The following is a 27173-nucleotide window of genomic DNA, read 5'->3' as shown; positions in this document are numbered from 1 at the left end:
CAGTCATTTGCCGATACTGTATATAAATTAATATTATTTTTTTGTTTTCTCTGCTCTAAATTTTTGGATGCAGCAATGGGACGTCATTAGGAAACGATGAAATCATGTTTGACATCATTTGCTTGTCTTTGTTATTCGTAGTAATCCATTAGAATTCGAATCATGTATATTTTTTTATTGTTTATGCTTCTAAAAACAAAACCCCATGGTAAACTAACTTGTTATAATCAATGTTTAGTAGTTCTGATATCACTTATAGCAATGCACCTATGGAAGGCTGTACGACACCACAAGTGCTGCTATTTTGAAATTTTGAAAGGAATATGACTGCACATGCAATCTCAACATGAATATTCCTTAACGACTCGTTCAATTGGAAAATAGTCATCACATAACCAGAGATGCTATCGTCATATGTGTGCATTTCCTACATTCTTGATTGTAATTGGAATGCCAGTTTTCATGTTTGTCAAATCTGCTTTCCACATCTCCTACCTTTGAATCACCTTGACTCAGAAGATTCTGAAAATATTGTTTTTGATTTACAATCTATTGACAATGCAAACAAAGATCGATTGATAAATTTGCGATTCGATCTGTTTACCACCCAGGATAAGTGCTTTGGTAAAGAAGAATTAGACGCAGATATAAATCTCAATATTATAATATTGACCAATTTGGAGATTAGTTTAGTAGCCTCGACCCAAAGAGTATTTTTTTTTCCGAGTTTGCATTTTAATTTGAGAAGCATTCCAAAGAATATTGATTCTATTGTCGAAGTTATAAATCTTCTGAACTTCCAATTCGATGTCATTTGTTTCTCTTTTTTGTTCTTTCATGTGCAGCCTGTGGTTGCTGGTTGCATCATTTTCTCGAAGCACAGCTGTGCCACTGAAGAAGTGCCCCTATTACCAGTAAGTTGGTACTCATTTTGCCAACCTCAAAAGGCTCACAGGCTGAGTCAAACCACCTGGTGTTATTTCAACGGATTGACAGGGGCTCAAACTCAAGACCTTAAAATCTTAAGCCAGCCACCAAAACCATGAAGCCAACACCAGGCTTATTGGTTTCTCTGACACCGGCTTAAATATACCGACATATCACAGATTCATGCTTATTTGTTCGTATGTAAAAATAGAGTTGAGAATGGTTGGGGGAGGAGGGGGAGGGGGGATAACAATATATATTCATAACACATTCACGTATTTCCAACTTGATGACCTCGTTCAAAATGACACCTTTTGTGATTACTTCAGTCATCACAGCTGGACGGAAGTTATGTTTTTACCCCTGTCTGTTTGTTACTTGTGAAATTGATGATTCGCAAGTATAATGGTTGGACTGAGGTCTATTATTTTTGAAATCAATAGGTCAAAATATCAATGGTCAAGGTCACATAAATCCTCAATTTTCAACTGATTCACTTGATATCTATATGTACATATACTGTATACAAAACTGAAAACACCGGTGGACGGTAAACCCTCATTGAGGTGACGTCTTGGTCGACCCCTATGAGTATGTCCATTAATTATGTACCGTTTGAACGTTAGTTGGACCGTGAGTATGTCTATTAATTACCTCTATTAGTTACGGACTATTGGAACATACCTTTTAGAGATGTAGACTTTTAGAGCCCTTAAACCTTTGCGACCGCTTAGACATTTTAGAACCCTTTAAATCATTTTCAACCTTTTAAGACCCTTTTATACCCTTTATACGTTTACACCCTTTCGACCCCTGAGGCCCTTTAGGACCACAAGACCCTGTAAAACCCTATAGACAACATTATAACCCTAAGTTTCCTAAGACCTTATAGATCTTGTTAGCCCTTCTGCCTGGAGGCTTTCTGCAATAACACTTGAGGGTAACCAGTCAATCAAAAATCCCCCTATTGGTAAACCATCTCAGTACCAAGCTAAGAGGGTGCAAAATGGAATTAATTGATTAAATTTATCTTTCTTGTTTTGTCAGGTTCAGCTCATCTTAGTTAGTCAGGTCAGGTCAGGTATGGGAGCATGTGCCAGGACAGCACGTCGCTGCGTCCACTTTCCGCCGGTACTCCAGGGGCCTCCTTCTGGCCATTCCCCAGGCAGATGCCAGGCCCATCCCCATCTCCTTGAGATGATGGTCAACCTGTTGCAACCATGAGGCACATGGTCGACCCACTGGCCTCCTCCACTCATGAGACTCCCTCGCTGAGAGAATCTGGTGAGCAGGATCAGAGTCAGGAAAACGAGCCACATGTCCATACAACTGATGCTCACGGACTATGCAGGTAACAAATCTCATCCGAGTCTCTCTCAGCAACCGCTCGTTGGACACAAAATCCGACCAGCGATAGCCAAGGATTCTCCGAAGAGACCTGGTACCAAAGGAATTAAGTCTCCGTCTCAGATCCTTGGTCAGAGTCCAAGTCTCGCACCCATAGAGCAAGACTGGAAGTACCAAGGACCTGAAGACTCGGACTTTCGTCCTCCCGCACAGGTACCGGCAGCGCCACACCCCATGATCCAGTGAATCCATGACTCCCCAGGCCCGACCCAGACGTCTATTGACCTCTGACTCGCAGCCAGCAGAGACATGAATATCACTGCCAAGGTAAGTGAATCTCTCCACGACCTCAACATCCTCACCACAAACAGACACAGACAGGACAGCAGCATCCAAGATGTCACCGAAAGCCTGGATCTTAGTTTTGACCCAAGAAACCCGTAATCCCAACGGCTCCGACTCCTCATTCAGCACCTCGAGGGCCCCCAAAAGGTTGTCTAAAGTCTCCGCAAAGATGACTGCATCATCTGCAAAGTCAAGGTCCAAGATCTTGACATTCCCAAATGACGCACCGCAACTTGATCTCTCTGACATCCTCCCTAGAATCCAGTCCATACAAGTGCTGAAAAGTGTGGGGGCAAGTACACATCCCTGACGAACTCCAGTAACAACTGGAAATAAGTCAGAGATGGTACCACCACACTTCACAGCACTCTCAGTACCAGAGTAGAGTTCAGACATCAGATCGATCAGTTTTGGTGGCACCCCACGAAGACCAAGAATCCTCCAGAGGACATCCCGATTCACTGAATCGAACGCTTTACAGAGATCAACATAGGCTGCAAGCAGCCCCTGCCGAAACTCTCGTCTGCGTTCGGTGAGGACACGAAGTGCAAGGATACGGTCAATCGTTGACCTCTTTGGTGTAAAGCCTGACTGCTCTGGACGCTGGTGCTCAAGCAGATGGTGGCGAACCCTATCGAGAATTATCCGAGCAAAGACCTTGCCCGGCACTGAGAGCAGCGTCACCCCTCGGTAGTTGTTGCAGTCTTGGCGATCACCCTTCCCTTTCCAGAGAGGGACAACAAGGCCCCTCTTCCAGTCAGTTGGGATGATGCCTGTGTTCCAGGCAGAGCACAAAACTGCATGCAACGACACGAGTGCAGCATTTCCACCAGCCTTGAGAAGTTCGGCATGGATGCTACAGATCCCTGGAGCTTTGCCCCGTTTCAACTGGTTCACCGCAGCCCGTGTTTCCACAAGCGTAGGTGGACCACAGTTGATTCGAGGGTCAGCAACAGGGATTGTAACACCCTTGACGTCCAACTCGACAGTTGGGGGATCAGCCTGGTACAACCGCTCAAAGTAACCGGCCCAGCGGGCCTTCACTTCAGACTCCTCTGTCAAGAGCCTACCACTCTCTGCTCGAACTGTAGTGCTCCGAGGGATGGGCTTGGATGAACGTAATGCGCGAATTCCCCTGTAAGCGGGACGAGAATCACCTGTCCACAGGTGATGCTCTACCCCCTCACAGATTCCTCGCACATAGGCCTCCTTGTCCACCCTCAGTGCACGTACAGTTTTACGCCTCAGCTCCCTGAACAGCTCAGCTCTGCCATTCAGCCTGGCCCTGCGACTCTGGTCAATGGTATCCAGTGTCCCTTGAGAGACAAAATTCTTCTTTGCCCTGCGGTGAACTCCAAAGAGCTTAGTTAGTGGCAAAAGGAAAAGTCCCACATGGCACAGACAAAAGCCCCACGTGGAAAAGAGAAAACGGTGTCCATGACAACAATTTCACCCCATTATAATCAAATGAGATATTTTTAGGATTTTATTTTTGCCAAACCTCAGGAATTTTTCAAGATGTGAGATTGAAACGAACACAGCTTATTTGCATATTTGTGTAGTATAATGTATGCGTATAAAATCTGGTCAAAATTATCAAAGGTCAAGGTCATCCAAAACATGTAAAACAGCTATTAGAAAATATATCCACCAAATTTGTTATGAATAACATTCCATCATATGAAACACTTGATAGGTCAAATTTTCAAAATTACCAAATTGCTGTTTCCATGGCAACTTTTGTTTGTTTGGATTTCACAAGTATCATGCTATACATGATATTGAGTCGCCAAAATAGGCGACCCTTATTGTCAGTAATTCTGTCTGTTTGTTTGGATGTTTGTTCGTTTGTCATCAGCATAATTGGTAGTAAACGTGAGCGGATTTTGACCAAACTCGGGTGGTAGGTACATCTTATGACCTAGTGCTTTGGAAATTGTGATGGTTCCTAGGGACGCTTTTGGTTCCCTAGCAACAACCGAAAAACCTTCAAAATCGGTACTGTTCACGCGAAATCAATTCCGAAAGCCATTATCCCACGTAGGGTTATGAAATTTGGCACGAATCATCTACAGGTGATGCGCTATCAAATATATTCCGGTTTTTGTGATATATGGAATACTTTACCCGCAGCGCCCCCTACAATTAGAGTATGCGCGAAAATTGGCGAAAATTGAAGGCCCCTAGCGACCAGGTGAGTGCATCAATACGAATGAAACTTTGCAGGTTCATGGTACTCAATGAGTACTACAACTTTGCTTCAGGACATATTGACCGATTTTGCTTAGGTCAGGGGTCAAAGGTCAATTAGTGCAAAAATCGATAATATGCGAGAGCTGGAGGTGCCTTCGCGCCAAATGCTACTCCTAGGGTTATGGTCGGATGGTCATGAAAATTCACATTCATCGTCTGGAATACATTGTGCACAAACAATCGAGCCGGATTTTCGATTTATATCTTTTTTCACCCACACAGCACATTTATATCTTTCACCCCTCGAACTTTGGGGATTTCTGATTTCAAACCGCATTTTCAGTACTTTTCATTCAAATGGATACCGAGTAGTTATCAGTAAATGGAACTGGATGAGATTTGATATGCATAATCTTAAGGTGATTCTCTATCTGCCATATGACATCCATTTTGCTCTATATCTTATAGTTTCCATGCTCGGCGACCCATGGCCGCCTACCGGCTTGTCTTTCTTGTTTGTTTGTCCGTGAGAAGGATATATCAAAAAATTGTGAAAAGATTCTGACAAAACTTGGTGGACAGGTTGGGTGTGTGACAAGGATGAATCAATTCGATTTTGGTAAAGATCGGATATTGTAATTTTTAAGTGATTCTTCACCATTGAGAGAGGGGCCACAAATGATATAAAGCATGATGTCTCAAACGGTCGTGGACGGATAATGACAAAACTCAGTGGATGAGTTGGGTAGTTGACAAGAACAAGCTGATTCAATCATGGTTTAGGTCCGGATGCAGATCCGGCCTATCAGTGGGCTACAAAATGTAAACTGTTCAGCCGGGTGGAGGTGTGCGCTCTACTGAGTGCCGTTCTAGTACACTATTTATTGAAATTAATCTAAAATATTGCAGTTGGTGTGATTTGCAAACCCCCAAATATAAAGTCTGATAATTTTATGCATTAGTTACATTACTGAATGGCCTGTTAACAGAAAATAAATCATTGTTCATTATCGGTGATTTTACTCAAGACTTCCTTCAATATAATGAAAATAACTCAATTCACCACTTTATCACTTCGCTCGTTTGTAATTTTTATTTGCCCTTAATCACTACACCAACTCTCATTATGAGATCTACAGCTTCATTGATCGATAATACATGAACCAATCAATGAGTTACCAACAACCAGTGGTGTGTTTTATTGTGATATAACCGATCATTTACCTGTGTTTGCCTCAATTCTGTGTTTGCTTCCAAATATTGTGTCCCCAACTCCTATCTCTGTCTCCACGCTTCCAAGTTGCACCCAACTGCTCCAGGACTCTGTGTCATTTGCACCTGAGAAGATGGAGAGGTTTCTGTCAACCCTCAGCAATGACTCTGCTACTGGACTGTGATGGTATCAGCTCATGTTTCCTAAACACCTGCTCTGCTGCTCTTGCACAACCTCTCTCTGCCATTTTCACCCTTGGTCATCTTCCATCTGCTTGGAAATCTGCCAACATCATGACATTATATAAAAAGGTGAAAAAAAATTATCCCCTCAGCTACAGACCTATCAGCTTACTTCTTTCTAATCATCAGCAAGATCATGGAATCCATCATCACAGTTGATATGAAATCCTTCCCTTTCTCCAATACCCTCATCTAAGATCACCATTTTGGTTTCAGGCCAAGTCACTCCACCTTTGACATGCTGTTTCTACTCTCACCCAACAATGGACGGAGACCCTCAATGTCAGACATGAGATCAGAAAGGTCTCTCTGGACACATCTCATGTTTCCAACACAGTCTGGCATCCCACCTTACTCTCCAAACTCTCTGCCTATGGCATCCAAGGCCAACTCCACACATGACTTACTGACTTCCTTTACTCTCGCAGCCAACGTGTGGCTCTCAACGGAATCCTTTCCTCTCCTCTCGCTGTCAAGGTGGGAGTGCCCCAAGGCAGTGTTTTAGGCCCAGTGCTATTCCTTATCTTCATTAATGATCTCTCGAACTCTCATGAAAATCCTCTTTATCGATTTGCTGATGACTCCACCCTCTGCCATGACATCCCTCAACCTACAGTTAGACAAGCAGGCAGCAGCCTCTTCCTTCTCTTCAGACCTTGACAAATTCACAATCTGGTCAAACACTTGGAATATGTCATTAAATCCAGACAGATCCCACACTCTCACTATCTCTCTTAGAAAGGACTGCCTTGGAGTTTCATTCTGTATCTATTCTGTCGACACCATGCATCCTCTCTTGCGCCCCATTCCTCCCTACACCCATTGTTTGTTCAAGTCGCCCTCTATATTGGCCTTCAACTCTGCTGTTGGTATCCCCCCACCCTCTCTCTACTGTTCCTTTTGACCTGTTACATCCTGATCCATTCAGTGCATGAGCTCTTCTTCGAGCCTTAACTCTGTTTACAAAAAAAGGACTTTTTGTAGTTCATGGAATTCTAAGCATTTGTTTCAAACACCACATTTCAAAACTGTCAATCTTCTTCGTTTCTTTTTCATTGTCCATGACTCACTTCCATACATTGCAACTGGAAATACCAGGGCATTCACCAGCCTCCTATTGGTTTGTATTGTCACATCTTTGTCTTTTGGGTGGTCGCGAGACTACCCTTATTCTCAGGTTTTCCGTTTGTCTGTATGTCTGTCTGTTTGTTTGTATGTAATGGACAGCTCTGGAGGCCAGAGGAGTCAGCCGATTTTGATGAAACTTGACCAGTAGGTTAATACCCGGATATAGTTGTATGCTTTTGAGCACCGTTGCTATGGACGCCACCGTTACCTAGCAACGGGACTTTGAAATTTTTGAAAAAATCCCCCAAAAAAATATTCGAAAATCAAAAATCGGCTTCCACACTATTATGCGCACTATAATCAACCACTTTGTCAAAAAATTTCAGTCCGATCCGTCAAAAACTGTATGACTAGTATGCAATTATATTACGATATGCTTTCACCCCAACGTTCACGTTGGGATTCCCTAACGTAGGGTTAGGGAATCGAACATAAATGATGAATGGACAGTTGCTCGTCATGTTCCTATATGGAACAACGAATGGCAAAAATGCCATCTGATGTGTTCTCTTATCTATATATTTCAAATTCGCCTTAGTCTAGCGACCACCCATGTCTCCTACCGGCTTGTCCAGATCTTTGTCAATCCTGATATTCTTGTTCTCCCCAACACTAACCATCTATTAATTTATCCTCTACATTCTCCACTCACTTCAATCTTGGAATCCAGAAGATGAAACTTTGCACTATTTCATCATGATTGTCTACCAATCTGAACACATCCAGCTTCTCAGTGGTCAAGGTTGTAGTCTTTTTTTTTTCTTTTTTTAAAGGTTTAAACAAGGACCAGCTTTTTTTTTACTTTCCTTCTTCACTATCTGCAGCAGTTTCAGCAATTCCTCTTTACTTTTGTGAACAGTGGTATCATCAGCATACCTTAGGTTGTTGATACATCTTCCTTCATTCCTGATTTCAGCCTCTATGTCATCCAAGTTGGATTTTTCATCAAAATTATTATAAACACCAAATAATTGGTCAATTACACCCGATGATAATGTCATGTGTGGCAAGGTAGAAGCAATGCGGTCGTGTAGCAGACAGCCACTGTTGCTCACAGTTTGTGCAACTTCATCTGTTATTGGGCACTAATTTTTTGTAAATATCGATATTTTGGGTGCCCGAAAAATAAAAAACAATAGACAATGAAAAGAAAACCATTAAAATTATTTTATGCTATATTCAAGTTTGGAGAAATGGATATTTATGCCTGCACTGGTGACTGAAAAGAAATACATAGCCCATACACTGATACTGGAATAAATATAAGCCTTGCATTCTCAACAACAAAAATATACAGTGGCATTGTTTGCCAACATGTATGATTTAATGAAGTACTGGTTACTCAGAAGAGGCCATTGGCAGAGCTCGCTGATGTTCCAACCAAACATGAGGACACACTTTCCTCTCGATCCCCATCAACTTGTTCTTCTAACAGATCACTCTCCTCTCAACATTTTGTCTTTTCACAGGTACAAAGCCAAACTGAGAGACTCTTTTCTGACTTACTCCTCTAATTTATCTCAATCGATATCTAGCCTGGCCCTAATTGGGAGCACTTTCCTCTTATGGGTATTCATTGATTATAAATATATTTTTTTATATTTCCCTGTAAGTCGACTTTCAGAAAAGTTTCATTTCACTGTTATTATGATTAAATTGAGTTTAATCATTTACCATGGACCAATGGCTCACTAAATATTTGCAGGTGCCTGCTGCTAGTATGTTTCAATTTCACCCCTGTTGTGCATGGACCACCCCCAAAGCTAATTTGCATATTTTTAATGAATACCTATGCTATATTATACCCATTGCCCCCTATCACATTCCTGTAACATTCTATATATATATATATATATATATATATATATATATATATATATATATATATATATATATATATATATATATATATATATATATATATGAGGTCCATCTAAAAAGTAACGGGACTGAGCCTGTTGTGTGCTCCACTTACACAACTTGAATGAACGGGTTGCGTCACAGTCTTTTGCAACATTCCAGCAATATATATGATTGGTGATGGTTGACTGTGCTCATTGTGTGATTTTTTTTTTACAGGTCGTGCTTTACACGTTTGTCTAGTCTGAGTCGTCGCGTTATGAGTCGTGAGCAGAGAGCCAATCTGAAGTTTCTTGCCAAGCTTGGCAAAACAACTTCCGAATCCTTCACAATGCTGCAGCAAGTCTACGGGGAAGAAACGATGTCACGTACACGTGCATTTGAATGGCACATGAGGTTCAAAGAGGGACGGGAGGAGGTTGAAGATGATCCATGGTTTGGAAGACCTTCAACGAGCAGAACGGTGGACAACATCGAGCGTGTGAAGCAGATGGTGCGCGCAGATCATCGACTCAGTGTGCAGATGATTGCTGAAGAACTTTCCATCAACAAGGACACTGTCTGAAGCATAATCACTGAAAATCTCAAAATGCGGAAGGTGTGCATAAAGATGATCCCCAAGCTGTTGTCCGAGGACCAGAAACAGCAAAGAGTCACTGTCTGTCAAGACATTATCGAGCGCCTGAAGGACGATCCAGACCTGCTTTGGAAGAGTCATTACTGGCGATGAATCATGGATATTCGAATACGATCCAGAGACCAAACAGCAGAGTCGTCAGTGGAAGATTCCGGCATCACCAAGACAAAATAAAGCAAGGATGTCGAAGTCGAAGGTCAAGGTGATGCTCATCATGTTTTTTGACATCAAGGGCATCGTCCACTTCAAGTTTCTACCACAGGGTCAAACAGTGAATGAATACGTGTACAAGGAGACCCTCTGGCACCCCATGAGATCAGTCCAGGACAAGAGGAGGGATCTGTGGGAGAACAACACCTGGGTGCTCCACCATGACAACGCCCTGCTCACAGTGCCCTGAGCATCCGACAGTTTCTGGTGGAGAGGAACGTGCCAACTCTGGTGCAACCCCTGTATTCGCCAGACTTGACCCCTTGTGATTTTTTTCCTATTCCCCAAGCTCAAAGGGGGTGATCAAGGGGACCCGATTTCCTGATGTGGAGGCCATCAAAAGGGCCGTGACGACGGAGCTCCGGAGGATTCCAGAAGAAGCCTTCCAGGGGTGCATCGAAGCGTGGAAGAAGAGGATGGACAAGTGTGTGAGACTGGAGGGAAACTATTTTGAAGGGGACAAGCTGTGATTTCAATGTTTTTTAGAATAAAATTTCTGTGAAGTCAGTCTCGTTACTTTTTAGATGGACCATATATATATATATATATATATATATATATATATATATATATATATATATATATATATAAATACACTATATATATATATATATATATATATATATATATATATATATATATATATATATATATATATATATATATATATATATATATATATATATATATATATAGCCTGGTGTGTTGGCGCAGTGGTTAGGGCAGCGGCTTGGGATCCAAAAGGTCCTGAGTTCAAGCCCCGTTGGGCCACTGAATTAATACACCAGGGGGTTGACTCAGCCTGTCATCCTTCCGAGGTCGGCGAAATGAGTACCAGTGTACAGGGCCGGTGTATACCCCGGTTAAAATAGGTGTACCATATCCCTGTGTCATAAGAGCCGACCAGGGTTGCGTCAGGAAGGGCATCCGGCGTAAAACATGTGCCAAATCACTATGCGGATCATACGGATGATCTGCTGTGGCTACCCCTAACGGGAGCAGCCGAAAGAAGAAGAAGAAGATAAAATATATATATATATATATATATATATATATATATATATATATATATATATATATATATATATATATATATATATGGAAGTTTGTTCGTTTATTCCTTAAATGTTTCCAAACACCTTGGCCAATTTCCCCGAAATTTGCTCGAGCGTAATATTTTCACATGCGGAAGGTTAACATCACAATAAAAAAAATTCAGTTCTGACTCAAATAGATATAAAGACATGAAATAACGGCCCTTTTGGCACTCTAGCGTCGTACATCGGGTATCCCCCTCGGTGTGTAGATTGTCAGAGATTTGCTTGTGTCTCGGTAATAGAACCAATTACATTAAAATATTTATATTCCTTATGCAGAATGGATATGAATACATAAAAGGTGGACAGTGTCTTTGCGGGACAACACTGAGTGTCCTCATGATTCTGTGTGACTTTGAACAAGGAAATGAGGATGCCATTTGACCCATCATTAACGGGCTTCACTTCTGAGTTATTTTTGCTACAGCTGTAAACAACAGTCTTCTTGATGTTTTACTAAAGTCTAAATAACCCGATCTTGATTAGTTTACCCAACTTGTTAAAACATTTCATTAGTTAAAGGATGAAATGCTGTATGATGCAATGTTCTGCCTGGGATCTTTAACATTCAGCAACAAAAACTAGTGGATGGGACTAGTGTTCTTCATCCGGGACTATGCATGTAGTATAGGTTGATATTGTATGTTCGGTGTAAAGTAACCGCCAAAGGAATAGGGGCCATCATGGGCCTGGCACTATTTAATGCTAATGGACTGGTTGGAAAGCCTAACGTCCATCTGAGGGACGACACGCTTATTGATTCAAATCCTTGCCCTGAAGTGTATAATCATGTCGGGAATCAAACCCAGACTAGACAGCTCAACAGTAAGTATGCTACCTTTGCATCATCCTGTCGTACTCAGGGAGCCCATAAAGCCTTTTGAAATTTCTCGATGATTGGCTGCACAGTATGGTGATGGTTGCCTGTCAAAGTGATATGCAAGCTTGGCTATAAACAATAGTTCTGATCAAATTTGAACAATCAAACTTCATTATAAATAACAATTCAGGCTGAATTTGAACAATTCAGGTAAATATTTTGATATGTTGTCGTCGTTGTTGCTGGTGCTGTCGCTGTTACTAGTATATGCCATTCCAGGAAATAATTGCAGTTCTTTGTCACACTGAAATGTTGTACACATAAAAAGTCTCAAAAGGTTCAACGCATGAATCCTTGCAAAATCCAAATTATTATTAAAAATTGAATTGTCAACATTTTCCTCTTTTCGCAAATTAGGAAACAAAAGCATGACACACACACACACACACACACACACACACACACACACACACACACACACACACACACACACACACACACACACACACACACACACACACACACGCCAAACAAGGAAAAGGACATCAAATGACCGTGCGTCATGCATTTCTAAAAGTGATAAATTTTTAATTGTGTGTTCTACAAATTTCTCTGTTCTTCAAAGATAATTTCTGTTTAAATAGAAACAACATTCTGAGCAGCAACAACATTAACAACAACAAAAAAAAACATGGTGAGTACATTATTTATGTTTCTGTGGGGTTATCCAGTTTATTTTTTTTCCACAATTGTAAAAACCATTAAATTGTTAAAATGGCCACAGATTTTCCCTGCACGATAAGCAGTCAGTGGGCCGGATCGGTGTAATTGACAGACCATTCAATGGAATTTTGCCAGAATTATGTTATACACACGCTGTGGTCACACTCCCTCTCTGCTTTCGCCAACAATTCCCAGCTCTGCTCCTTGGTGATAAATGCTACAACGAGTCACAAAAATCAAAACCAAACAAAGTGTCAAATCACAGGTTTTTGTAAAGGCAACAGAAATAACAGGCTTTACTGTCAATCTTGTTGGCAGTGCCAAAGTTGAGCATTATTGTGGACAAAGGCTCAAAACTCAAAAGTCCATGGTTTGAAAGCCACCTCGATTCTTCCACTAACATGATAATTAATCTCTCCCATTGGGCTTTTGCCTCTCAGCCAATGAAAACAGGAGGTCTCCTTGCAAAAGGTAACAACAACAAGGCCAAGCAGGCAAAATGCATTTACCTGAATGATAACGAAGCGAGTTAAAGTTGAGGCTTTTTTTTTTTGGTTATCCAGGCCTTTGGTGGTTCACCACTCACCAAAGAGGAGCAGGCAGGCGAGGAGGCCGACTGCTCAACCTTATTCATACCCCAGCGCCTGGCCAAAGCCTTGGCCGGCCCAGTTCCAGACAGGGCAGTCCAGAAGTTTCAACGTGGGCTTCGTCCGTCCCCTGTGCAGAGATAAAATAAACTTTTGAGAGACATCCTCTTCAATAACAAACTCAACATGACCTTGAAAAGTTCATAGTAAGATTGGTTATTAGTGTCCTCTTCCTAGTGAGTTAAAGAGTGCCACGTGTATGATGGTTTTTTTTGTTTTTTTTTTACAGGAATGAGGTTCATGAAAGAGCAAGGTAGATGTGACCAGTGAGACAAAGATGAAGTTAATGAACGAACAGGGAATGAACGAGCAGGAAAAGAGGAGAGCGAGGCGGGGAGGAAACACTGAAGCTATCAAGCAAGATGGTTGGGTTAGGAACGGTTAATAGGGGAAATAATGACAATGGGACAGAATGGCGATGACAAAAGATGGCAGTGCACTGCTTGCTTCAAGACCCGAAAGGAAAAGCGAGACAGAACAGCCTCTGGAAGGTGGTTCCATAGACGGTGAAGGTGAGGAATAAAAGTTGAGGTGTGCGGTCAATCTAGATTTTGGAAGTTTAACCAGGAGGGGGTTCCTGGAAGTATGCATGCAACTTGGAGTGGATAGGGATGGCCAGAGGAGCGAGAGAGCAGTGGCAGCAATAATGTTGAGAGCTTCACAAATTTGATGCAATCCAAATGTGATGCTGTGGTGCCAGCCCATCGTGGAAAGCAGTACGATGGGCAAAGGCCTTGTAGGCTGTGAATAGCTCTGATCTTCCAAGGAAGGACTTGGATCGATGGAAGATGCCCGGTCTCTCGGTGGATTTGTAGGCCATCTTTGCTCTGTGGTCAGCCCAGGAAAGGTCATGGCTGAAAGTAAAGGCCTAGAAGTTCAAGATACTGAACTTCTTCAAGTGTATGAAAAAGGAATTAGATAGGTGGCTTTGTTTGATGATCCTTCCAGAGAGATAGTGTAAGACCGTGAGATTATCCAGGATTGAAGGATATGTTCCGTTTGTCAGAACAATGTCTAATCATTTCCAAATCAACAGAGAGTGAGAGAGATACACACATAGCTGCTGACTGCCTAGCAGAGGTACGGGGTACAGCGTGACACAAAGTGGAATCGTCTGCAAAAAAGAAGAGATAATCTTCCGGAGCATCGTAAAGATCACTTTTATAAACAAGGACCAAGACTGAGCCCAAAACATTGCCTTGGGGAACTCCAGCCTTGACAGGGAAGGAGATGACAGGATCCTGTTAAGAGCTACATGGTGAATAGGGAGTGGAGGAAGTCAGAAATCTCGAAATTAAGGTGGCCTTCTATGATACAGCAGAGAGCTTAGCAAGAAAAGCAGGATACCAGACTCTGTTGAATGCCAGAGAAATGTCCAGGGAGATGGTCCTAACCTCTTTTTTGAGATTGAGGCCCTCCAACCATTGCTGAGAGAAGAACAGAAGCATATCCAGAGTTGAGTGACTCAGAAGGAATCCAAGCTGATGGTCGGATATCAGATGATTTGAAAACAGCAAAGACCTAACATCAGAAGCAATGATGAATTTCATGACTTTGCTTGGAATTGCAAGCAATCTCACTGGCTTATAGATAGTGGGGTCTGTTTATGTTTTTCACACTTCTTGTGGATGGCAGTGATGTTTGCTGATTTCCATACAGAGGGGGGGGGGTGGCCAAAGGAGAATAACAGACAGAATATGGAAGATAAAAGGGAAGCAAGAATGGCAATGAAGGATTTCGAAACACGGACAATGATGTCATGAGACGCATCGCCAAAGCAGGATCAAGACCAGACAGGAACTTCTTCACCTTCTTGGGTAAGAATGACAGAGTATATAGTAGACAGTCGATACGTCAGAGTAAGATGGTATCGTAACAAGTTACCTTTCAAGAAAATATTTCTGCACTGTATACGAGAAACATCCTCTGTGTACAACGATGCACTAAGAGATTCCAAATTTTCATAGCCTCTGAAAGTGAAACAGCTTTCCATGCATGATCTTCAGTTAGGACACCAAGTACACAGCCACCACAATGACAATCTTCTTCCCTCATGCTCAAACATTTTTTGCTTTCATCTTTGTGAAAAGATAGGCCAATGCATGTTGGTACCGCAGCCAAATTTGAAGTTCCTGAAACTTCGTCTGCAGCATTATTCGTTCTTACTTATCAGTCTCTCTGTTGCATCAGGAAAGAGTAATTGCTGCTGATAGAGCCATTCAGTGGCTGGAAACCGCAGGGTCACCAAAATGTCTTCAAGTCGAGGTTGAGTGCCCTTTTTCTTGAGACGTGCTCACACGTCGTCGTTTTGAAGGAGAACCAACAACAGCAAGCATATCCATCTGTGACTTTGGAACAGCTGAAGCAACAATGATGAAACTTTTAAGGGATGATAAAACATCTTAAAGTAGAACGGCACTTGGTAGATCACATACCTCCGCCAGGCTGAACAGTTTACATTTTGTATCCCACTGATAGTTCGGATCTGGATCCGGAACTTAACCAAATTCTAATTGGCTTGTTCTTCTCACCTAACCAATTCATCCACCTGTTTTATATGAATCCATCCACAACTTTTTGAGACAGACAGACGACAGACAAACAAACAGCCAGGGGTGAAAACATAACCTCCATCGACCTTCGGTGGCGGAGATAACTATGGTAAATGAAAATTGGTCATTTAGCATTTACTCCATTTAAATTCACACTTGTATTTTGAGATCATCATGTTTCTGGGTTTCTGTATCAGAAACTCAGAAAGCAATTTTGAGGACAAGTTCAGGGATAATTTTTTTTCCAAAAGTGTTAAAAAAAACAACAACATAATTTAATGATGACATGTACAATGTACATGTTAGCAGCATGAAGAATTGAGTACACAATCATTTTACCCTAACTTCGTAATCGTTAATGTGATCTTCCAAAACTTTCCACAGATAATTCATCTCATTACTGATGATGACAATAATCACTTGAGCAATTCTAGCACATTTGTTCCATTCCATATCAAAACCATCATAAGAAAAATGATAAAAAAATTTATGTGATGTTCATTCTCAAGGAAAATGTGAAACTGCTGACAAGCATTTGCAAAATAACACACGGAACTATGTCAGGATGGAATTCTGGGGCGAATAAAGCACACGGAAGAAATGTGAAAGAACAAGAAGAAGAAGTTCTGGAAAAATGATAGGGTGATGCATCATTGCAGCTCTCATAGCCTCCTGCTTTGCAATCCAATTTCTCTGGATTCACAAATCGTTTTGCCCAAACACACACACACACAGGGAGCAGCGCACATCCAACCTTTATCCAAGGCATCAACAAAGCTGAAAACTTTTAAAACTTTGGTGCATCTGCCAGCAACCCCCTTCTGGTGAAACTCCCAAAATTCCAGAATCTCTGATTACCTTTTTCCTGCCCATGGAATCAAAATTTCCACATTCCCTTCAATCTCATTCTGCCCTCCAAGTCTTTAAGACAGCTGTTCACCACCAACTCAGATCATCCCCCATCCAAAACCATGATGTTTTCAACCCCTGTTAACCCTATTTGAACACACCTCTTTCCAAGTTTGCAGTTTTTCCTTCCTGAGAATTTCATTCTGCATCCATTTTGTCCATCCTGTGTTTGTCCTCCCCTCACCCTCATTCTTCCCCACATCCCCCATTTATTTATTTATTTTTAATACATGGTCTTGGCTCGTGAAAGAGATATGACACAGAACAGACCAGGACACAACGTGATAAAGGGAAAAGCAGGAGAAAAGGGAAACACCAAAAAAGCAGGGTGGAGAGAGAAAGTAGAGGGAGAAACAAGGGATGCAGATAACAATGATGGTTTGGGAATAATGCAAGGGATGGACAAGATGGATACATCAGCAAAATTTTGGGAGGGTGGGGGTGGTTTAACAGGTGCAGAAAAGATCATGGCTTTGGATGGGGGATGACCTGAGATGGTGGTGAACAGCTGTCTTGAAGACCGGGAGAGAAAAATAAGATCAAAGAGAATGTGGAAGGTGGTTTCACAAGCAGGAAAAAAGAGGAATAAATGAGTGGAGGTGAGCAGTGGTTCTGGATTTAGGCAGTTTCATGATGAGGGGGTTGCTGGTGGACAGCATGCATCCTACAGATAATTGGGATGTGGGGGACAGAGTACAGAGAGGGTAGAGGGTGCAAGTCCAGAAATGAGGTAGAAGACAGAGATTGACCATCGACTTGTTGGCGATGGTGAAGTGATAGGCCCATAGACGGCTTAATTGTGAGAGATTCCAATGATCTTGAAAGCCTTTGTTTTCACGGCATGAAGCGGAGCAATATGTGAGGCAGGGGAGCCAGCCCGGAGGGGAGAGCAGTACTCCATCAAGCTATGGATGAAAGACTTGTAGGTGGATAGGAGCTCAGGTGTGCCGATGAAGGACTTTGCTCAACGGAGGATGCCAGTCAATGTCCAGCTTTGGAGGCCAACCCTGGAATGTGGTTTTCCCAAAAGAGATCAGGGTTGAGAGTGAGACCAAAGAGTTTGAATGACTGAACCTCTTCGAGACAGTTGTTGAGAAAGTAGATATTAGGGTTTGCAGAATGGTGCTTTCAGAAAGAGTGAGTGAGTGAGTGAGTGAGTGAGTGAGTGAGTGAGTGAGTGAGTGAGTGAGTGAGTGAGTGAGTGAGTGAGTGAGTGAGTGAGTGAGTGAGTGAGTGAGTGAGTGAGTGAGTGAGTGAGAGAGAGAGAGAGAGAGAGAGAGAGAGAGAGAAAGAGAGAGAGAGAAAGAGAGAGAGAGAAAGAGAGAGAGAGAAAAAGAGAGAAAGGGAGAGAGAGAGAGAGAGAGAGAGAGAGAGAGAGAGAGAGAGAGAGAGAGAGAGAGAGAGAGAGAGAGAGAGAGAGAGAGAGAGAGAGAGAGAGTTCTCAGGATTGAAAGACATATTCCAAATGTTTGACCAGTTTGTGATTTTGTCAAGGTCTGAGGAGAGGGAAGAGGCTGCTGCCTCTGTCAGAACGATGATGATTCCTCCAAGCCTCCCTCTATTTCGTCCCTCAACCACGCTGTTGTTGTGCTTCCCCCTCTCAATCTCCTGTTCATGTTGTTCAATTAAATTTTGATCCGTTCCATGTTCTCGGTATTCCACGAGCCTCGACTTTCCATTCAAAAACGTCACACGGGATGCGACACCGTGCATGTTTTTGCATCCAGAAAACGTAATTATTGGGAACGTGAAGGGCAGTTGACATGAACACTCTGCATGGAAGCACATACATTTTTGCAGATACACATCCGACAGAAAACCATTCTGGCAAAAGTAATTAATTGAAAAAGTTTATGATACTCTGCTCCAATCTGACATTTCATATTCATGGAAGCTCCAGCTGTATCCACCAACGCAGTGTATGGAGACCAGGATGTCAAAGAGAGGGAGATTTGGAATTTGGTCAAAATACAAACCCCAAGGTCTTCATTCACAAAAGATATGATTGCATTTTAAATGCTTCTCAATGCAGAGAGAAGAACTACCTTGGTGTCTGCGTAGCGAACGTGGCTCTAAGAGAGCCACGCCGTCTTCTTCTTCTTCTTCTTCTTCTTCTTCTTCTTCTTCTTCTTCTTCTTCTTCTTCTTCTTCTTCTTCCAAAACCTCTAGGACTCGACTCTTTTATATACAGAATCCGGATCTCCTTAAATACTAAACACCTGTACACATCCTCGCATTAAGGGTGCCTTTTGAGAGCATCTATCATCAACTTTTAAATATATTCGGACATTTGCTTTAAAGTTTTGAAAAGTTGACGTTACTATTTAAAGATTATTCCATTTAATGTATTGTAATTTCGTAAATACATTATTTTCTCGTCAATGAATGAGGAGGCTCCATGACGGGTCTCGCTATTGGCTCCATCAAGGCACGTGACAAAATACCGGAAGTTGTTGTTGTTATTGCCTTTAGGACGCGGCTCTTGGACACATTTGTCCATGTTTAAGGTTAGCATACTCTATGATGCAGTACCACATGGCAAGTTTTTAAATTTCGCTGTCCCCATATAATAACAATAATAATACCATTGTAATAATAATGATAATAATAACTTGGTAAACAACTAGGAACTATCATCACTTACTAACGAGGGAGGAATGTTACCTTTTCTAGCTCGCCTGTTCGAAGAACAGAGAGCTATAGCGATACCCCCAGCGTGAGCGTGAGCGTGAGCGTCGGCGTGAGCGTGAAAATGTTAAAGTTCTTGGTGCAAGTTATTTCTTCTCTAATGTTTTTATCTACAACACTATTTTTTACTGATTACAATATACAAATACATATATTGCTTTAAAATTATTTGGATCAGACTTCACTGCAATGCTTTATAAAAAAAATATTATTAGACTAGTCCGATAAATGTATAAACAGGTGAGCATTGGGTGGCTTTGACACCAACTCTCTGGTTTTCAATCCATTGGTGAGGACCAGGCACATGTGAGAAGTATAAATCAAACAAAGTTAGTGATACTGGAATAGAAAAGATCATGGGTAAGTACAGAACGAACCCAAAATGAGATGGTGATGACCACGCATGTTGAAGGACAAGAGGGGAGGAAGGCGATTATACACTCAGAGAAGCAATTCCATTGGTAAGAGACAGGAGGTTAACACGAACTGGGTTATTGGTTGTGCATGAACACGTGTGCCCTGCTAGATATCGGTGTTTACAATAAAATCCTCGCTTTTTTATTGAGATGGGCTTTAGTTCAGCTCAGCTATTTGCTTGATTTATGAATCACTTGCCTTTGACCTGGGTGTCCCCACGTTTCCCACCCCAAGGGCCTCACAACTGCAGCAAGTTCAATTAACAGCATGCTACCTAGCAAGCTGGCAGACTAATGGGAAATAATACCAACAAGACATTTGACAGATTTTGTTTGTCGTTAGTGAAATATTTGTAACAATATTAGCAAAACCTTTGGAACATCATGAAAGCTTTGGACCAACCTTGGCAACTCAGAGGTTGTGAGTATAAATCTGGCTGAAGACAGCACGATTAGCAATTTGGATTCAAAGCTTCTGGAAAATAAAACGAACCGAGCTAGTCTCAGGAGAATTACCAGGTCACTATCAGACTGTCAGAAAAAAAACCCAGCGAGCTCATTAATGACCATGGAGGGGGTAATCTGCATGCCTTGCCTGGATGATTCTCAATACCTTCAGGATAACTTGAGATGGACACGAAAATGTGACTTATGAGAAGGAAGTGTTGCCCAAATCACCCACACTGGGGACTTAGTCACTGTATAAAAGAATAAATAGAGCCAAATCCTTTCACTACAGCAGATAAGGAAGACATTTTGAAGTTCGTTTCCTCATGAGTAAGACCCTCACACTGGGAATGTGAGCTTGGATATATTTCGCAAGGTAATTAAAAGCAAATGTAAAGGTCATCCTTGCAAATCATGCACATGATATATATATATATATATATATATATATATATATATATATATATATATATATATATATATATATATATATATATATATATATATATATATATATATATATATACACAGGATATATTCAAGGAATTTGGACACAGGAGGAGTCCATTTGGCCGAACAAGTCTGCACTACAGCTACACCATATTTATTCAAGCAAAGAGTTTATCAACCCAAATGCACTGGGGAAGGGGTGTGGGGTGGATATGTGGAGAAGACAAGAGTGGGGAAGGTACAGGGACATCACCAGGGTGCTACTTATTCACCATTTTTTTTTTTGTTTGGACAGTAGATTATGAGGATCATGTGATGAGGAATGAACAGACGCTGCAGCAACAATCACCTTTTAAAGAGACCCTCTTACAGACACACAGAAACTACATCTGCATACAATACCCAATCCGGCCCACTCCTGCTAATATCCATGTAGCCCTCCATCTGCAATGCTTCTCGGTACCTCATCTAACTCAAATTTAAAGGTATGTACTGTTTCTGCTGCTTCTACCTTTCCATGGAGATTATTCCACACACTAACTACTTTCTGAGTAAAAGACCCCTGCCTTAATGTGGTCATAAGTCTCCCCTATTGTATTCTCAGGCTGTGGCCTCTGGTACTGTTACTGTCCCTTCTGTTGAAAAACTCTTCTGCACTTATTTTGTCGATACCCTTCATTATTAAAAACATCTCAATCAAATTTCATCGTAACCATCTCCTTTTGAGTGAAAAATGTCCGGTGTCCTTCAGCCACTCCTTATAGCATCCTCCAGCTAGGTCCAGAATTAATCCAGTCGCTCTAAACTGAACCCTCTCAAGAGCAGTTACATCCTTCTTTTTGTTTTTGTATACCTTGTCGAGGCTCGTAAGAGACCTCACACACAACGCACATCAAGGGGGGCATGAGGCAGGAGGGGAGGGAGTGGGAAGGACAAAATAGTGGGGAACAGAGACATTTGGAGATCTGTGGGAGAGGGATGGGACGGGGAACATGGGGAATAGAAGATGGACATTACAGGGACTTTCAGGAAGGAAAGCAGGGAATTTGAAGGAGGTGGGCTTGGGTGGATTATCATCGGGGGTAGAAAAGATCGAGAATTTGGATGGGGGATGATAAGAGGTGGTGGTGAACAGCTTTTTGAAGGCCTGGAGGGAAGAATGGGAATGAATAGAGTGAGGGAGTTTATTCCAAAGGTGGGAAAAAAGAGGAATGAAAGAGTGAAGGTAAGCAGTGATTCATGATTTTGGTAGTTTTACAAGAAGGGGGTTGTTGGCTGACTTTGAACACCCTGTGGAAATGTGGTGGGGACAAATCACAGAGAGAGCGGGGGGGGGGGGCGAGACTGGAGAGGAGATGGTAGAAGACAGAAAGACCACCGACCAACCTGCGGTGATTGAGTGAGAGGCCCAAAGACTCAGCCTCATTGCGGGAGATACCAATGATCTGAAATGCCTTGGCTTCCACAGTGTGAAGCCGAGAAAGGTGGGAGGCAGGAGCACCAGCCCAAAGGGGAGAGCAGTACTCCATCAGGCTGTGAACAAAAGCTTTGTAAGTGGTCAGGAACTCAGGTGGGCTGAGGAAGGACTTTGCACGGCGGAGGATTCCCAGTCAGCGACTAGCTTTGGAGGCGAGGTTTGAAATGTGGCTTTCCCGGGAAAGGTCATGGCAGATAGTGAGACCCAGAAGCTTGAAAGAAAGGACTTCTTCCAGAGGATTGTTGAGAAAGTGGATGGGGGGAGGTTCTAAACGGTCCTTTCAGAGAGACATAGTGAGAGTGTGAGATTTGTCCGGATTGAAAGACAAGTTCCACGTGTTGGACCAGTTTGTGATTTTATCCAGATCAGCAGTGAGCGAAGAAGCTGCTGCTTGCCGGTCTGAGGGATGACCGATGGTATGGCAGAGGGTGGAGTCATCAGCAAAGAGATATGGAGGATTTTCCAGAGAGTCGGAGAGATCATTGATGAAAACCAGAAAAAGAACAGGACCCAGAACGCTGCCTTGAGGAACTCCAGCCTGGACAGGAAGGGGGGATGAAATAATTATATTTAGGAATAATTCCACACGTTGACTGCGACAGAAGAAGAAGTCTGCGAGCCATGAGTGGAGATGGCCTTGGATACCATCGGAAAATAGTTTGGTGAGTAGGGCAGGGTGCCAGCTGTGTTAAAAGCACGTGATATGTCCAGGGATACGGCTCAGATTTCCTGTCTGGCATTGAGTACCTCCAGCCATTGTTGGGAGAGCAGAAGCAGAATATCCAGGGAAGAGTGACCTGGTCTGAAACCAAATTGATGATCAGAAATCAAGCCATTGGAGAAGAGGAAGGATTTGATATCTGAAGCGATGATGGATTCCATAACCTTGCTGATGATTGGGAGAAGGCTGATTGGTCTGTAGTTGTAGGGATCTGTTTTTGTACCTTTTTGTGCAGGGCAGTGATGTTTGCTGATTTCCAAGCAGATGTCAGATGGCCTTTAGCAAATGAGAGGGTGAATAGAACAGAGAGAGGGTGAGCAAGAGCAGAAGAGCAGGCTTTGAGGACACGTGGGCTAATACCGTCTGGACTGGTTGCAGAATCTGAGTTGAGGTTTGACAGCAAGCTCTCCACCTTGTCAGGAGAAAAGGACACAGGGTCCAGGGACAGTTGGGTGCGACTGGGTAAGGTGGGTAGAGAAAGTGATGGATGAGCTGAAAAATTCCCAGGATGAGTTGATGTTGGAGAAAGTAACGATAGTAGACCAATCTATAAGTTTGATGGCTGCTTGGAGACCCTGCCAGTCGGCTTGAGTGAAATGCCAGACTCGACGGCGGTGAGATGGTTCTCTGATAATAGCAAGAGATGTCCACTTTGACAAGGACATGGTCAGAAGAACAGATTGGAGCGGAAAAAAGAGCAGCAAATATTGTCACGGAAATATGTCAAAATCAGATCCAGAAGAGATGGAGTACCATTGGTTGAGATCAGGGTCGGGAAGTTGACCGATTGAGTCAGTCCTAATGAGTTGCAGAAAGCTTTTGCTGAGGTGCCATGACAGGTGAGAGAGGTACCCACACCGAGCCAACTGGCATGAGGGCAATTGAAGTTGCCACATATGAGGAAGAGAGAGTTTGGATGAGAAGATAGAAGATGGTCCATGTTTTTGGATAGTGAGGTGTAAATGGAGTCATCACTGTTCGGTGGATGGTACAGTACACATATAAACATGAGGTGGGAGTTGAGGGGAATCCGTAGCCAGAGGTATTCCTGGGAGTGTGGGGGAGTGAGGGCAGTGCATGGAGAGTGAGGAATAGAGTCTTTGATGAAGAGAGCAACTCCTCCACCAGGCCGAGGCTCAGGTCTGTCAAACCGGAGTAGGGAGTAACCGGGGAGAGATAATTGGGAGTCAGAGACGTCTTGGGGGAGGAAAGTTTCTGTTCGGCAGATTATGTCTGGTTTTTCAGTGGCAACCTGTATGGAAAGATCTGAAAGGTTTGAGTGAAGGCCCCGGATATTTGAGGTCCATACTTTTAATGAAGAGGTAGGGGAGGAGGCTTTGGGTGCAGGGGGTGGGGGGGAGGGTACGGTAGGACAAGCGACGAGGGGGGGAGGTAAGGAGTGTTGTTGAAAGAGTGTGGGGGATTGCAGAATAGCTAGGGGAGGGGGCTGAATGAGGAGGAGAAAAGGCTCTGTGGTGCTGGGGGAGAGGGGGGACAAGAGAGGGGGAAGAAGGCAGTTGAGGTTTTGAGGAGGTGGAGTGAAGAGATGGAGGTGAGAGGGCAGTGGAAGGAGGCAGCTTTGTGGATGGGAGGGGAACAACTTTGGGAAGGATGAGTGAGGGGATGAATGGTGGGAGAAAGGTGAGGGGAGAGTTTTTGAGATAGGTGAGAGGGAGGCTTGGAGGGAGAAGAGTGGGATGGTTGCTTTGAGAGTGAGAGGGAGGGGGGAGGGGTGAGTTGGCACTGAAGTTGGAAAAAAGGAATGGTTGATGGAAAGCGAACATTCATAGCAAACTGGGGTTTTAAAAAGTTTTAGGTCAGTTATGCGATTAAACACATTTCTTGTGGGATGCAATAAAGGCAAATTCAGAGAATGGAGAGAAGAAACGCTGTAACAGTTGGATTTTTTAGGTAAGGCATGGAGGAAAGGTCGAATTGTGAGCAGTCTGTTTAAATAGCAGAAGAGTAGTGCATTATGATACAGTAAAGAGTACCAAACGTGTGAAAGAGGAAGATGAAGCATTATAAGAGATCGTTTTTGTTATTATTATATAATGTTTGAGAGAGTTTTCAACAGATTAGGTCAGGAAGTGTTGTAGAAAAAAAATCGAGGAAGAATAGGAAGAAGAAGAAGAGGAGATGAAGAAGAAGAACTGGAGAAAGGTAGCGGGTTTTTTTTTTTTTTTTTTTTTTAAGATAAGAAATAGAGTGATTAGTTGGGATGGGGGACATTAAGAAAGTGGGAAAGATAGAAATTGAAGATAATGGGGAGAAAAAACAAATAAACACAATCGTACACCAAGGGTAACAATGGGTAGGCCTCACGCCTTAAGGATAGGCCTCAAGCACCCAGTAAGAACAAGTTTGACGAAATCTCACAAAATAACACGATTTTTGAAACAAAACCGAACTAGGAACACACAGTAACATGTAGGTGAGAAAATAAACAGTTAAAACAGGAGAGATAACGACTGGAAACTTAACTTTGAGATCGTCAGCAAGGAGCCCCCATGGAGACCTGTCGATGCTCCAAACCCAGAACCGGAAGTCACATCCTTCCTTAGATGTTATGACCAAAACTGAGCAAAATATTCCAGATAAGGTCTCTCAAAATTCCTGTACAGTGTTAATACTACCCGACCTCATCTTTGATTTAAAATGGAATACAAAAAAAAATCACAGTTTACTTAAATATCCACCCACATGGTCTCGTGGTGAAGATACCTGATTTACAACCAGGTGGCCTGGGTTCGATTCCTGGTGTGGGCACCACACTAACAGGAGTTGTCACTGCGAGTGTAGTGACTCCAGTAAAATTGAGTGGCAAGCAATTGAAAGGTGTACCCAAGTATGCTCGATCAGAGGATGATGACACCATGTACTCATATATCCAGATATCAGAAACTAGATATACTATCATCATCATCATCATGAATGTATCATACTCTTTGGAGAGTGTCACTGGTGCTAAAGCAGGTCCGAAGCAAGGGTTATCCTGGGTAGTTTACTGTGCCTTCCTAGCAGTCAGGAAGGGGAGGAATTTATAATTTGTTCAGGATGACAGTGTAACTTACCTACTCTCACAAAATGCACCATGGGACCTTTAGTGTCCATCAGCTAATGTTGGCAGATGGGATGTCCATTTTAATGGCCATTTGAAAGACAGCACACATATTGATGCCTTGCCCTGCATGTGAAACACCAGGATGGCAGTTTATAGCTGGGTCAAGATTTGAACCCAGGCTAGACAGCTCAGAGTCAAATGTGCATACTTCTAGGCTATCTTACCAGCTCTTACACCATTGATACCCGAGATATAGAATGTTCACACCAGCAAATACATCAACCCTTTAAAGTACACCATTTTTTTTTATATAAACTTAACCTCTTTCCCATTTCACTCCCCAGACTCATTGGAACCATTATTCAGCTCCTCATATATACCGCACTAATTGGTTGTGTGCTAATTAATCTTCATGAGGTTTGGCCCACTGTTTTATGTATTTTTCTTTCTGCAAGAGTGAGGCTCATGGAAGAGCAAGGTTGAACTAAGAGTGGGGTAGCGAGGCAACAACTCGGCACAACCAGCAACTGAATGAACAAACTGGAAAAGAAGAGAGCGAGCAGAGGGACAGAGACAGACAGAGAGATAGAGAGAGACAGAGAGACAGAGAGAGAGAGAGAGAGAGAGAGAGAGAGAGAGAGAGAGAGAGAGAGAGAGCAAGAGAGAGAGATAGAGAGAGAGAGAGAGAGAGAGAGAGAGAGAGAGAGAGAGAGAGAGAGAGAGAGAGAGAGAGAGAGAGAGAGAGAGAGACAGATAGACAGAGAGACAGAGACAGAGAGAGAGACAGAGAGAGAGACAGAGAGAGAGAGAGAGAGAGAGAGAGAGAGAGAGAGAGAGAGAGAGAGAGAGAGAGCGAGAGAGAGACAGAGACAGAGAGAGAGAGAGAGACAGAGAGACAGAGACAGAGAGAGAGAGAGAGAGAGAGAGAGAGAGAGAGAGAGAGAGAGAGAGAGAGAGAGAGAGAGAGAGAGAGAGAGAGAGAGAGAGAGAGACACAGACAGACAGACAGAGCGAGAGCAAGAGAGAGAGATAGAGAGAGAGAGAGAGAGAGAGAGAGAGA

The 27173-nt window shown here is 42.7% G+C and overlaps 1 protein-coding gene across 3 annotated transcripts in view; it reads right to left on the bottom strand.

The window, feature by feature from the left end:
• The window catches only part of SNTG2 (syntrophin gamma 2), a 322790-nt gene that overhangs the window by 233735 nt on the left and 61882 nt on the right, over positions 1 to 27173 (bottom strand). For all 3 annotated transcript variants that reach the window (XM_085847014.1, XM_085847013.1, XM_085847016.1), the window contains exon 2: positions 13329 to 13459. In XM_085847014.1, the coding sequence (XP_085703140.1) occupies positions 13329 to 13376 (48 nt within the window). In that variant the 5' untranslated portion in view covers positions 13377 to 13459. The remainder of the gene's footprint in view (positions 1 to 13328; positions 13460 to 27173) is intronic.

This window comes from Eptatretus burgeri, chromosome 11 (assembly GCF_056783735.1).
Source record: "Eptatretus burgeri isolate ZD-2024b chromosome 11, Ebu_testis_v1, whole genome shotgun sequence".
Classification (NCBI taxonomy): Eukaryota; Metazoa; Chordata; class Myxini; order Myxiniformes; family Myxinidae; genus Eptatretus; species Eptatretus burgeri.
Note: the sequence above shows the minus strand (reverse complement) of the source record. Positions and strands in the feature narration are given on the sequence as shown.